Raw genomic sequence first — 13,715 nt, 5'->3', positions numbered from 1 at the left:
ATTGCTCCTTTGATGCAAAATCTTATAGGTATATGTGTATAGATACTATAGATTTGAGATACATTCGTAAAATTTATTTAAATTTGAAATATTCTAAACGCCCCTTCGTCGTCCTATTGCAAAATGCTTGTGTGGATGAATCTCAATAAAGTTTTAGCGTTTTGAAACATCATGGCGACTTACACGGCTGCTGCCGCTGTCAGTCGCTCACTGAAGTTTTTCCTCAAAGACTCTCCTTTGATTTCACGTCAGATTTGTCGTTTGTCGAGCAGTTTCTCCGGAAAAGGTAGGCGTCTCTGCGCCAGCGTGCAGAGACTAACCCGTGCGGGAAATGTTTCAGACTGTATTTCCTCTATCTAGATTCGGTGTGCTACAACTACACATTTATTGCTACGACATGTTTTAATCCAGCTTTACTGGAATCATATTATAACATCTAGATTATACTATATCCAGGCATATTTTCTGTTTGCGTGTAACACTGACGTGTTCTGGTGTAATGCTTCAAGGTTACAGTAGTTGGAGGGCATGCTGTTCATCTGCATCGTCCTGCTCCTCGGATCCTCCAGCAGCAGACACGTGTGGCTCCAGTGAAACTCTTGTGCACTTTGATAGCCTCGTTCAGGGTGGCTCCCTGAGGAAAGATGCCCAACAGAGACGGGTTCTCCAGCAGCTGGCCCAGCTGCAGCACACCCTCAAGAGCTACAGTAACAGTATCTACTTGAATCCACCCATTCTAAACTCAAAAGATGACAGCAGCCAACATCACAGTGGCACCAGAGCAGCCGAAAACAAAGGCAGTGAGCTCACTGAAAAGGTAATGGAGTTATTGTAATGACATGATTGTTCATGTATCATCACAGAGAAGTTGTGCTGACCATGGTTGGAGTGAATAAGGCAGGTTTGGCTTTTCAGAGAAGATACAACTTGCCCGTTTTTATCCCCAATATATACCACAGCTATTCAGTTACTGCAAAAATGAGGACTTTTTTTCTTAAATCGATGTATACTTACTAATAGATTACACTCTTCTATTGGGTACACCCCCCTTCCCCTTCAGAAGTGCATTATGGGCTAGATTAAACAAGGTGTTGGTAACATTCCTCAGAGATTTTCTTCCATATTAACATGATTGCATCACACAGTTGCTTTACATCCATGACGCAAATCTCCTCTTCCACCACATCACAAAGTTTTTCTTTGAGTACAGCAAAATCACTGCCATGTTCAAGAAACCAGTGTGAGAGGATTTGAGGTTTGTGACATGTCTTATTAGAAGCAGTGGTTACACTGTGGTCATAAAAAAGACATGGACATGGTGAACAATAATGCTCAGGTGTTCAAACAATGCTCATTTGGTACTAAAAGGCTGAAGATAATATCCCGCATACTTTTACCGCCAGCTTGAACCATTGATACAAGTCAGGATGGATCCATGCTTTCATGTTGTTTACATGAAATTCGGAGCCTACCATTGAAATGTTGCAGTAAAAATTAAGACTCATCAGACCAGGAAACATTTTTCTAATCTTCTATTGTCCAGTCTTGGTCAACACATGCGAATTATAGCTTCTGTTTTCTGTTCTTACCAGACAGGAATGGCACTTGATGTGGTCTTAGCTGCTTCAAGGTTGGACACGTTTTGTGTCTAGAGACGCTCTTCTGCATACCTTGGTTGTAACACATGGTTAAGTGTATGACACTGGTAAAAGTCATCTTCTTCTTCCTTTGTTTGATTGAGAGACACATTTTTTTGTAGTTTTGCTTCTGTACACCTCAACCAAAGAGAGCTTGAGTGGTTTTGAAAACAAATATTTGGGTAAACTAAGATGAACTTGAACGAAAAAAATGGGGCAATGAGAAAAGTATTTTGGCATTGGCATAAATGGTTCTCTGTAGAACTGAGTCACTCATGATTATTGACGACATAAATGCTAATAGAAGTAGGAGGATTAATCGCGAAGTGTGATGGGCTATACTCTCTGTCCAGATTCAGCCAAATGCTGCAAAACTTGATCGGTCAGCGCTTCACAGTGCAAACGGATAATGGCCCAAAAGCATACTGCAAAAGCAGTCCAAGTTTCTCCAGGCAAAGAAATGTGATACTCTTCAATGACCAAGTCACTCACCTGATCTCAACCAGCTTTTTTCAGTTACTGAAGACAAAACTGAATGTAGGCAGACTCAAGGTCGCTGCAGTAAAAGCCCTAGCAGATCATCTCAGGGAGGAAACGCAGCATTTGGTGATGTTCATGGGTTTTAGACTTCAGGCATTGATGCAAAAGATTTTCATCACGTTATTTTGTCTAATTAATTTTTAGCCTCTAAAAGGGTACTGTGTATTAAAAAAAATAGTTGTAATTAACTTTGCATTAACTGTTTTAGGAATTTAAAGCTAAAAATCTGCACTTCAATCACATTTTGATTGTTTGATTTGAAATTCACACGCACACTGTGGCGGTGTAAAAACAATTCTATCTTTCAGTCACAAAATATTTTATCTCAGTTACCTTGTATTTATCAACTGGTTAAACTACGGGCATATCTTATAGACATAAAGGCCTGGATGACCTCTAATTCCCTACCTCTGAATTCAGACAAAACAGAGGTCACTGTACTCAGACCTAAAAAATCTTAGAAAAACAGTGTCTCACTAGATATTTATTTCAGATATTTCACTTTTACATGACATTACCTTGGCAAATATCTAGCACTGCTTTCTTTCATCTGCACAGTGTCCTCAAAATTAGAAACATCCTGTCTCAGAGTAACACAGGTTCCTCACTTGTAGGCTGGGCTACTATAATTCATTAATATCAGGTTGTTCTAAAAGTTTCCCAAAAAGCCTTCAGTTGATCCAAAATTCTCCAGTAAAAGTACAAACAGGAACGAGAAAGAGAGAGCATATTTCTCCTATACTGACTTCTCTTCACTAGCTGCCTGTTAAAGCCCGGATTAAATTTAAAATTCTGCTGATGGCTGCCCCTCCTTAAGCCTGGTTTTGCTAGAGATTTCTTCCTGTTAAAAGGGAGTTTTCCTTCTCACTATCACCAAGTGCTTGTTTATAAGGGGTCGTGTGATTGTTGGGGTTTCTTTCTTTTAAACCTTGTAGGGTTTTTACATTACAGTGTAAAATGCCCTGAAGCAACTGTTGTTATTAATTGGTGCTATATGAATAAATCAAATTTATTGTAATTGAATGTAAAAAGTAAAAAATGCATTGTTCATTTAACTGTAATAATATATTTTATTGTACCCATGAAGTATGATATTTGTTTTTATCAAAAGGTGCATCATCAAATCCTTGATTAATTTTAAACAACCTCATGTCGACATTTTTGAGCACCAGAGTTAAACGTAAAAACAACAGACTTCACTAGAGGTCTAATCACTGTGGCCTAAAGCAACTAGCGACTCAGTGTTTCACTGTATTTTAAACAAGTTTCATTTTCTGCGAGGAGACAGATGAGCCATGCGGACAAACATTTAAAACAATCTGAACTCGAGGTTCACTTTGCAGTTTTTTCCAGCGCTTTCAACCACATCTCACACAGTCTTCATCATCGGGAAAGGTAGTTTGTTACACTATTAAAATATACCTGCTCAGTAGCTGTTATTAAAAAAAAAAAAGCTTTTCAGTATGTTGCATGGCAACAGACTGACAAGTGACAACTGAACAAACTCCATTCACCGATGAAGACCATGCAATACTGTTGAAAGCCTCGGAAAAAAAGCTAGTGAGACAGTCTTGAAGGGTATTTATACTCTTTTTCAGGGTCAAGACCAGTATTATATCTTCTAAAAATTCCTACATAATAATAAAAAATTTGAAAAAAACCATTCGCAAAACTGAAAGCATCAGATTTCCATCGTTTGGATTAGGATGCATTACCCTGAACATTATTCTGGGAGCAGTTTAGGATTTATAAGGCAGTATAGATATGTCTGGATCCGGATTGTCGTTGGATTAAAAAGCACCACTGACATCTAACATATGGATGGACTTCACAGAGTCGACTTCCCTGTTCTCCTGTTGTATCATCGATGGTGGCCGTGGGGCTCAGGTCAAAGGGAGGGTAGGGGTCTGGGAAGTTTATTGTGCATGTGAGTTTTGGAACGGCATAATGCAGGGGGGCTGTTGTTGTTTTTAGGTCAGGGGAGCTGACTGTCTACTATTTGGTGGTGGGAGTTTTTTTGTTGGTTGGCTGGCACAGACACACAGGGTTAGGCAGAGATTTTGGAAGGCAGCAGGGCAGACCTCCCGCTGGGCCCGTCCCGGCACCCCTCTCACTCTCTCACCATCCCCGGGCAGTAATGAGGGGATCCCCATTGTCTCAGCCATTCTTGTCCTTTTTGCTTTTGATTTGGGACTCTGACAAATACTTTGGTGGTAGGCTATCAACACCACCACCACCAACCACCCTCACACCCACCCCTCTCCTTTTGCACCTTATTTCTTGCTCTGTCTGTCACACACACACATACGCACACACACACACACTGACTGGAGTACTTATGCAATTATTCCAGTTTGAATCAGGTCATACCACTGTCCTTTTGGTGTCTGTTCTCTCTGTGAAAGTGCCGCCATTGTCCTCACTAACTGACCAAGTCTGTGAGGAGAGTACACTTGACTTAATATTGACCCAATGTGGCGTGGTTTTGCGGATGGTTGGCTGACAATGGGCCATTGTTCAGTGGGATCCACCCTCTTCAAGACAGACCTGCATCATGGAGTCCTCCTGCACATGGTAGGCCTCCAGCAGGACAGTTGTGTGAGTTAAACTTTACTCGGGCTCTGACAATCTCAACCGACCATGCCGCTGCGAGTCATTTTTGGCAGTAGTCAAAAGAAGTTCTTCCTAAAGCCAAAGTGACCATGTCCTGCATGTGAACTTTCCACTCATGTGCCAGTCTATATCCTGCAACATGAGGTGAAATGAGGCCACAGAGCTCAGCTAGACAGAGTGGCTGAGGGACAGCCTTGTCCTTCGCCACTCTGCCGTAGCAGAATGGTTTCCAGCCACTGACAATTACCCCGCCATGCCAGAGGGCAGCTTGGGAAGTCAGGAAGAAGTCACACACTGTTATGCCAGAGCAGACAGGAAAGGCTTGTTGCTCTTCCAGTACTTCACATCCAGCCCAGGACAGGCAGTGGATGGAGGGGTGGGTAAAAAGGAGGGAGGGGTGGAGCGGGAACAGACAGAGAGAGAGAGAGAGAGAGAGGTTGGATAGCAAGCTTGTTTTTTAATTTAGATTTCAATCTGCCATTGTCCACATTTTACCAGAGTCAAGTGCCCCTTGTGCATGGACACTGAGTTCGGTGGACACCGAGTACCATCCTCTAACTAAATTAAATTTAAAGAGGCCAGTACTTTTTTTGTTTAGTGAGTGATTAATTCCAAAGCTATTTGGTGTTGCCCGGTTACAGAGATGGACGATCCCTAAAAAGATCCATAATTTGGCCACCCATAGATATTCTTCACATTGTTATTACATATGATTAAGCTGACGGCACATTCGTTCACATGGCTTGGGTCCTCTTTGGCTTTACTCGATATTCTCAGCTTCGTCACACAGAAGATTTTTTTTTTTTTTTGAAGCAAGGACCTTTTGATAATAGGAGGCAGGCAGCACAATGACTTCCAGCAGCACCTCAATGCAACAGTACCGTATCACAATTAGCAGCGCTAAACAGGCTGCACAGACAAGTCCACTCCATCTCGTATGGAGCCTCATCCAGTCCTCTCCGTTTTGTCTGACAAATCCCTCCATTGTTCCTCTGATGATGCTTTTCTTTCGTGGGAACCCTGGCTTGTCTTGTTGATTAGATCCCCTTTGTCTTCCTCCCCTGCAGTGGGCTAGTCTGGAGATTTTGAAACCTCACACTGTAGTGGTGGCTTAATGCCTTAGCATACTTTGTTTATTAGATGATGTTTCAGACATTTATTGGAATCAATATGAAGAAGTTTATTTAAGTCATTAGCTATAGAGTGGAAATAATCACTGTGCATACATTTCAGCGACTATGTTGGTTGGGATTTGTGTTAAAAAACAAAAAACGCACTACAATCATCCTAATTTTAATATTTCGTCCCAAAGGAGAAACCCATTCCACCACCACCAGCACCACCACCCAAAGGCTTCTATATATATGGAGATGTTGGTGAGCTTGGATACAGAAAAAGCTCCTATTATTATACAAACTAACATCTCTGTGGTTATCATAATCACTTTGGTTTGGTTTCCCCACCTTTTCAGGCACAGGGAAGACCATGCTTATGGATCTGTTTTACTCCCATGTGAAGAACAGTCGCAAAAAGCGAGTCCACTTCAACGGCTTCATGTTGGACATCCACAAAAGTTAGTAGCATCCTCCCATTCCTCAGCTCTAACGGCCCAATGTTTCCTTGCATGACTTTGTAGAAGTTTTCCGACTCCCCGTGCACCGGAGATCCTATATTTATCCCTCTGTTTGTCCTGAAGCCGTCCTGCTAATTGTCTACCATTATGCACACAGGTGAAATTACTGCTTTATTCAGCACTGTCAGTGGGTTTGGGTTGCCGACGCAGGTGTGCTTTAAGATGTGCCTGACGTTTGTGTGCTGCTTTAAAGGGATCCATCGGAGGAAACAAAGCCTGCCAAAACGGAGGTTAGGGAAAATGTTCACCTATGACCCCATATCACCGGTTGCCATGGAGATCAGCAGTGAGACCTGCCTCTTGTGTTTTGACGAGTTTCAGGTGAGCAACCATGTCACAGGCACTGTTGTAAATGGAACATTACACAACGAGAATTTTAAATACTGTTACATGTTTTGATATTTGTAACAACTGCACTTATATACTGACTAAAGCTGCTCCCTTATTCGCGAACGATCACCACAGCGGATGGCTCAGTATGTCTGATGTGGATATATTTTTATCCTGGATGCCTCGCTAGTGATTTGTGCCTCCTCTTGGTGTCGAATTAGGGGTTTTCACACATTAATTGAAAGCCATGTGCTTTATATATTCACTGATAAATATAGTGCTAGTTAAATTTTTTATATTTTTGCCATGCTATTGTTTACATGTGCTATTAATATAAAACGGGGATACGTGTCTGTCAAGTCAGGCTGGATGTTTCATAAATAATATCTGTGTGCTTTTTCCTAGTTTTAAAAGAGGTCACAAAGAGAAAAGAAATAACTGGGAGTTTATGAAGTTTTCAAGTTTTATTCCCTAATATTTCACATTGTTTAGAGTGAATCTGACTAGTTGTCTTTTACCAAAGTGTTGATTTATTGCACGCAACCCAACTGAATGCTGGGGTCAGCAGAAACTCAAAAATCAGACATCTTAAAATCTTTAAAGAATAAAAAAAAAAAGTGATAAACTGCTGTTTATTTCCTGCAGTTGGCAGCAATTGCTTCAAGGTTTACCTCGTTTTCTTTCAAGATAAGGAACTAGAAAAAACTTGTTCAATGTTGCGCTCTCTGTATTTTGAGATCAGAGCTGAGTGCGTCTCCTGTGAAGACAACTGCGTGCTTCTCATCCGAATAAAAAACAGGACTGGGGACACCTAGTGGCCTCTTTTAAATACACAATTGCAAAATGACTTCCAGTTGTATTTTCTCTCTTTAGCATGGAGTTTAGTTATAGTTCACTAGGACAGATAAAGGTACATTGTTTAATCTCACAATAGTTTGCTCTCAAACCATTACAGCCACACTGTACACAACTAAAGGACCCCCTTGAGTCATTAGTGATGCACAAAGTTCTCACCATTAGAGGTGAGAACCACTACTGAGGCTGTCTACACGTGAAAAACACGTGTTTCTGCGTTCATCAATAGCCAGCCAAACACATCTGTTAGCAGCACAATGTTGCTCCTTTTACTGATATCATTACAGTTAATGCCAGCAGGTCAGAGGTCACAGAAGGTGCAGTTGCTCCCTCTAATCACTCTCCGTGCATCTGCGTGGATCAAGAGCCGCTCCTTTCATCTGGCCGTCTTTCACATTTTAAACCGCGGTGCTGTTTGTGCATTCTCATTGATTTGTTTTGTTTGCTGTCGCCAGCTTTGCTGTTTTCGCTTGTCGACTGTTGCTACCGGTGAATGGCGGGGGAAACAAGTAGACATGTGCGAGTTGTTTGTGATGCATAAATAAGAGGTTGCGAGGTTGGGAGAGTTGGGGGTTTGGGGTGGGGGGGTGCGAGGGTCTATACCAATCAGCATCCTCCACCACTCAGCCATGCAAATGAAGCTCTGGGTATCAGTCGCACTCTCCTGCTTCCTTAAGTGAGTGGAGCTAGAAAGCGACTGGCGGCGGCGGGTCAGATGGATCTTATCCTCTTAAATGCTAATGACATTTTTCCATTCTCTTCATTAGCGCCGTGCCATTATCAGTAATTTGTAGCCCCCCCACCCACCCCCCCAGCTCTCCTCCCCTCCTTCCTTTTGCGACCCCTGCCCGGCTCCTCTAATGAATACTCGCCATTGAGAGGTCCAAGATGGAAAGATGGGTAGAGAGTGAGAAAGAACGTGAAAGAGTGAGAAGAAAACGCTCGAGCATCATTGTCTCAGGGCCTCAGTCACTGTGCAGCCTCTGTGAAATTGCTCATAGGTTGTGTACATAAAGAGGTGTAACATCAAAAGAGGTTTAATTTGGCACCCGTGTGCCTCGCTGTAAACTGACAGCCGCTTGAGTAATTGGATGCTCATTTAAATATCGGCAATGGCTGACAGAGATTGCACCATTATTTTTTGTGCTCCACAAGTGCTACATCAGTCCCCCTCCACCTTTCTCATCCTGTGGGTACCCATTCTCTTTCCCTCTTCCCCTAGTCATTCAGCAATCAATATTGCCCCTCATACTATGCCCGTGTGGAGGGCACATGAATAAACAAATCCATGTTGTATAAAAGGTCATTTTTAAATGATTCTTTTGAAATGAAAATAAAATCCTGTGGTCGCAGGAAATGGGGGGCCCCTTCAGAGAGACACGGAGCCTTGGCTTTCTGTTGATTCTTATTACACGCACACACAGTCACACACACACGCTAATTTGATGCCCTTAGCCACCTCTCCTTAGCAAAATCAAGGCTTTAACACAAATGTTAATCAAGTATTGGCAAGGGCAGTGGGGCTAATATGCAAAAAGCAGAAGACTCTCCAGAGTCTGAAAGGAGGCATATGCTGTGGGTATGGCCATCAGAAGTGCCTGTTATATACAGGAAAGTAGGTAAGAGGGAATAAGAGGAGGGGGCGGGACAGATGCATGACTGCAAAGTCTTTCTTTTATTCAAGACATTTTCTTTTAGGGTTTTTAAATAAGAAAAGTACTTAAAGGGTCAAGAATTTGGCATTACAGTGAGGCGGTAAATCTCTATCAATTTTATGCCGATTTCACAGCAATATTTTTCTCCCAATGGATTTCTGTTTGTGCATTTTTACATCTTCTTGGCAGGAAACATTTTCATTTAACAGGATATAAATGACTGTTGACATGAGACCGACAACTTTAAGTTACCAGAGAGGTTGGAAATCCTTTGTGCCCAACTTTCATCGGTCGATCGTCACGTTAAATAAATGTCGCTTTGACAACCGCCAATCACAGGGTAACATTTCTCCCTTTATAGGTGTTCAAAAGAACAACATAGGTTTGAGAGAGAGAGACATAGACGAGAGAATAAGAACAAAAGTGAGAGCACTGGATTAGTAATAGAAAGGTCAGAGCTCTTCATTTAACAGCTAGCGACTCATAAACGTCCTTGCTTCAGTGTTGTCATCGACCTTTGTTCATTGTGGACTCATGGAAATGATGTAGATGAAAAAGGCAGCAGACAGTTGAATTGGATTTATGTATTGTAACACCGTATAGCCTTGTGTCTAGTACATACAACACACATGCACACTTTAATATGCCTTTATGTGGACATGCTTTGATAGAAGCTTTGTCTGCCGTCATGACCCCAGTCCTGCCTCGCATTGCTTTGTTTTTATTATTCTTTCATTCCTCTTGTTTTTCGGCTTCGTTGATTAGCTCAGGTCTTTTTCCTCGCCTCAGCTACTCCACTCAACGGAAGGCCAGTTCTTGACCATTTGCAGTAAATTTAAGTGCCTGAGTGTGTGTTTGCATCAATGTGTATACACGCACGTTTGGGTGGCAATGACCACACAAAAAGGACTGAATGAGCACACCTGAATGACACTGATCAACATGGAGTGTTGATGGCATGTTGTGACCTCAAACACACTCGTGCACACACACAGGTGTGCCAAGAAAGGAATAATATGAGATGCTCCTCGACTTCTCTGGCTCTCTTCAATCAGGTGGCGGACATCGCCGACGCCATGATCCTGAAGCAGCTGTTTGAGACGCTGTTTAAAACTGGAGTGGTGGTGGTGGCTACCTCCAACAGACCCCCTGATGGTATGACCAGCAAACATTTAATGCGCGTTTTAGCTATTCCTTATTAATTATATTGTTGTAGTCTGTAGCAATAATAATATATCTTGTGCATGTCTTCCCATTCTGCTTCTTTTCTTAACATTTATTTAAAGCAATGAGTTAAAAACCAAGAGAGTCAGTTGTAATTTTAGCGTCTCAGCAGAAAACACTGTCAACACCAAGATAAATGGTTATGACTACAAATTGTCAGTAATATAGATATTGAAGTGAGAGATATTAATGAAATCTCAAAATAGAAGAAATTTGATGTTTTTTATTGCAGCTTCCAAACATGTAGTTTCAAGCTTTGTCATCTTCATGAGTCTGAAAACTGTTCATTTGGGGAAATTTAGCTCCATTAATAATCTGACAGTGCCAGTGAAAAGCTAATATACACTCAACTGATATTTCATTAGGTAAACCACTCTAGCAATGGGTTGGACACCCTTTTCCTTTCAGGGCTGTTTTAATTCTTTGTGGCACAGATTCACCACGTTAACATGATTGCATCATGCAGTTGATGCAGATTTATCAGCTGCACATCTGTGATGCAACTCTTTTGGTGCTCTATTGGATTGAGATCTGATGACTGTGGAGGACATTTGAATACAATAACCTCAATTTATTGTCCAAGAAAACAGTTTGAGATGATCTGCGGTTTGTGATATGGTGCATTAACCTGCTGGAATCAGCCATGAGAAGATGATACACTGCGTTCATAAAGAGATGGACGTGATCAGCAACAAGATTCAGACAGGCTGTAGCAGTAAAGTGATGCTGAGCTGATACAAAGTAAATATCCCCCACCAATTGCATCACCAGCAGCAGCCTAAACTATTGATAAAGCACCGGATGGAGCCATTTCATCCTGTTTACTATTGAAATGTTGCGGCAGAAATTGAGACTCAGACCAATTTTGGTGAGTCTGTGCAAATTCAAGCTTCAGTTTCCTGGATACCCTACCTACTTCAAGGTTTGATATGATGTACATTCAGAGAAACTCTTCTGCATAACTTGGTTGTAACAACAAGTTTTGCTATTAGTTCCGCTCTTCTCTGATCTCCGACATTAACAAGACATTTTGAACTGCAGAAATGGTGTTCACTCTGTTTCACTCTGTGCAGGCAAACCATCAGAAAATCCGCAGTTCCTGAAATATTCAGACCAAACACCATATGAAACTCAAAATCACTTTTCTTCCCCTTTCTGATGCATCTACGTTTGAACTTCAGCAGGTCGACTTGACTCTATATGCCTCTATACGCCTGAGTTTTTCCCGAGTTTCTTCCCTGTGATTGAATAATTGGATATCTGCATTAACAAAAGGTTTAATAGGTGTACCTAAAGTTGCCAGTGACTGTACTTACAACCATAGATTACTTTATTTTGACCACAATTGTCTTCAAAATACTTTTCTCCTGCAAGAATTGAACCAGCTGCCTCCTGTTTACGGCAATTGACCAAAAGAAGCACCTCACCTCTCCCGCCTAGACATGACGCCATCTTTTAACAGGCTTTGATGTTGCATTTACTGCCCGCAGAGCAAGGATGGAGAAGGAATTAGCAAGTGATCAACGTGGAGATAAATGCATGATGTGCTATCTAAGGTCTTCATCATCTCTGGGTACATGTAATGTCGATGTCTCAAAGCCTTGAGTGGGTACGGAGTGGATGGCAACAAGGTGGCTCTCATGGACAAAGATGTGCGTCTCTGATATTTACTAGCTATTAAGAACAAAGCCCCAAACCAGGCAAACTTGATAGAGAGGCTACTTGGTATTAATTACATGGTTAATGGAACTCTAAAAGCCATAGGAGACAACTAGACATGAAAGGCATGCATTTTCTGTGTTTATTGATGTGGAGATGCTAGTATCAAAAAGCCCTAGACATGCTTGGAGGGGGAATTCAGAGATAGGTTTGTGCTAGAACGTTCAGTGTTTTGTTGCTTGATGGGGGTTTAATGCAGCTGAAGAGGGATAGAGGGATAAATGGTGTCTTTTTTCTTTTTTCTTTTTTAGATTGGGGGGCATTATAGTTGATAGCATGCAGTTTACATTAGCCCATTTAATTCCACTGATCGCAAATGTTTTTAATTATTAGGCTCTATTGAATTATCTATTAATCCAGTTCCAGTAAAGTGTGCAGTGGCACATGTCTCCTCACTCATTAGCAGTGCTGCTCTGGCCTTGTCACCTGCCGACACACTACTTTGTTTCCTGTTCTGTGTTGACTGGGCTGACGCTGTTGAGTCTACATATGCTAGCTTAGCAGTAGCTTAACTCACTAGACTTCAGCAACTTGAAGTAACAACAAATGCAACTCAGTGCCTCTTATTATGTTACACTTATAGTGAGTACAAAGCTAGCAATAGAACACCAGAAAAACAAATGAACTATTCCCATATACTTTACACTTGTACTCTGTCATTGTCTTCTGTCTTCCAGCCAGTCATTACCTGAGAAACTTAACAATTCCATGTAAAATTGCGTGCAAAAAATGCATGTAGACAGGTCTAAAAGTGAAAGAGTAAAAGTAGGGAAGGTAGATTAATGTAAATACCTGGGATCAACCATCCTAAGTGACAGAGAGTGCACAGGAGAGGTGAACAGGAGAGTTCAGACAGTGTGGATCAGATGTCAAGGGTGATTTGTGACAGAAGGATAGCAGCAGGAGTGAAAGGAAAAATTTACAAGATGGTAGTGAGACCTATTATGATGTATGGTTTGGAGACACTGGTGCTGACAAAAAGACAGCAGATGGAGCTGGAGGTGGCAGATTTGAAATGTTGAAGAGAGGCAAGACGAAGATGGTTTGGACATGTGCAGAGAAGGGATATTAAATCTACTGGACAAAGGGCATTAAATATGGAGCTTCAGGAGTGAAGGCGCGCATATGATGCTAGGAATAGGGTGAGATGGAGGCAGGGTATCCGCTATAGAGATCGAAAGAAGAAGAAGATTACAAAAATGGACTAATGGTTTTAGGTCCACATTTTGAAGCCTCAGTGTTTGCATTTTGGCCATAGCCATTTTAAGTTTCTGTTTGTTTGTTCGGGTCAGTGCTGAGAAACAGACTAACGAAGCACTTCATAGAATTCAGGTCCCAAAGTCAAACAAACACTGCGGCGTGACTGAGAGTTAAAAATTGTCTAAATTCTTTCATCTTTAATAAAATGATCAGCGTTGCTGCTTTACCAGGTGTAACAACTAAGTTTAGCATCCAGGCATCCATGAAAACAGAATTTATTAAATTTAACAGAGTTACAAGTTAGCAGGA

General features: G+C 41.6%; 1 protein-coding gene across 1 annotated transcript in view; it reads left to right on the top strand.

Annotated features, from left to right (window-relative positions):
- The first annotated feature begins 171 nt into the window (after positions 1-171).
- Positions 172-13,715, top strand: part of afg1lb (AFG1 like ATPase b) — a 31,114-nt gene continuing 17,570 nt past the window's right edge. Inside the window, exons 1-6 of the mRNA XM_063496099.1 lie at positions 172-286; positions 510-817; positions 6,103-6,166; positions 6,262-6,363; positions 6,617-6,744; positions 10,319-10,418. Of these exons, the coding sequence (XP_063352169.1) occupies positions 172-286; positions 510-817; positions 6,103-6,166; positions 6,262-6,363; positions 6,617-6,744; positions 10,319-10,418 (817 nt within the window). The remainder of the gene's footprint in view (positions 287-509; positions 818-6,102; positions 6,167-6,261; positions 6,364-6,616; positions 6,745-10,318; positions 10,419-13,715) is intronic.

This window comes from Pelmatolapia mariae, linkage group LG15, assembly GCF_036321145.2.
Source record: "Pelmatolapia mariae isolate MD_Pm_ZW linkage group LG15, Pm_UMD_F_2, whole genome shotgun sequence".
Taxonomy (NCBI): domain Eukaryota; kingdom Metazoa; phylum Chordata; class Actinopteri; order Cichliformes; family Cichlidae; genus Pelmatolapia; species Pelmatolapia mariae.
The sequence above is the reverse complement of the archived record's forward strand: the minus strand, read 5'-3'. Positions and strand labels throughout refer to the sequence as shown.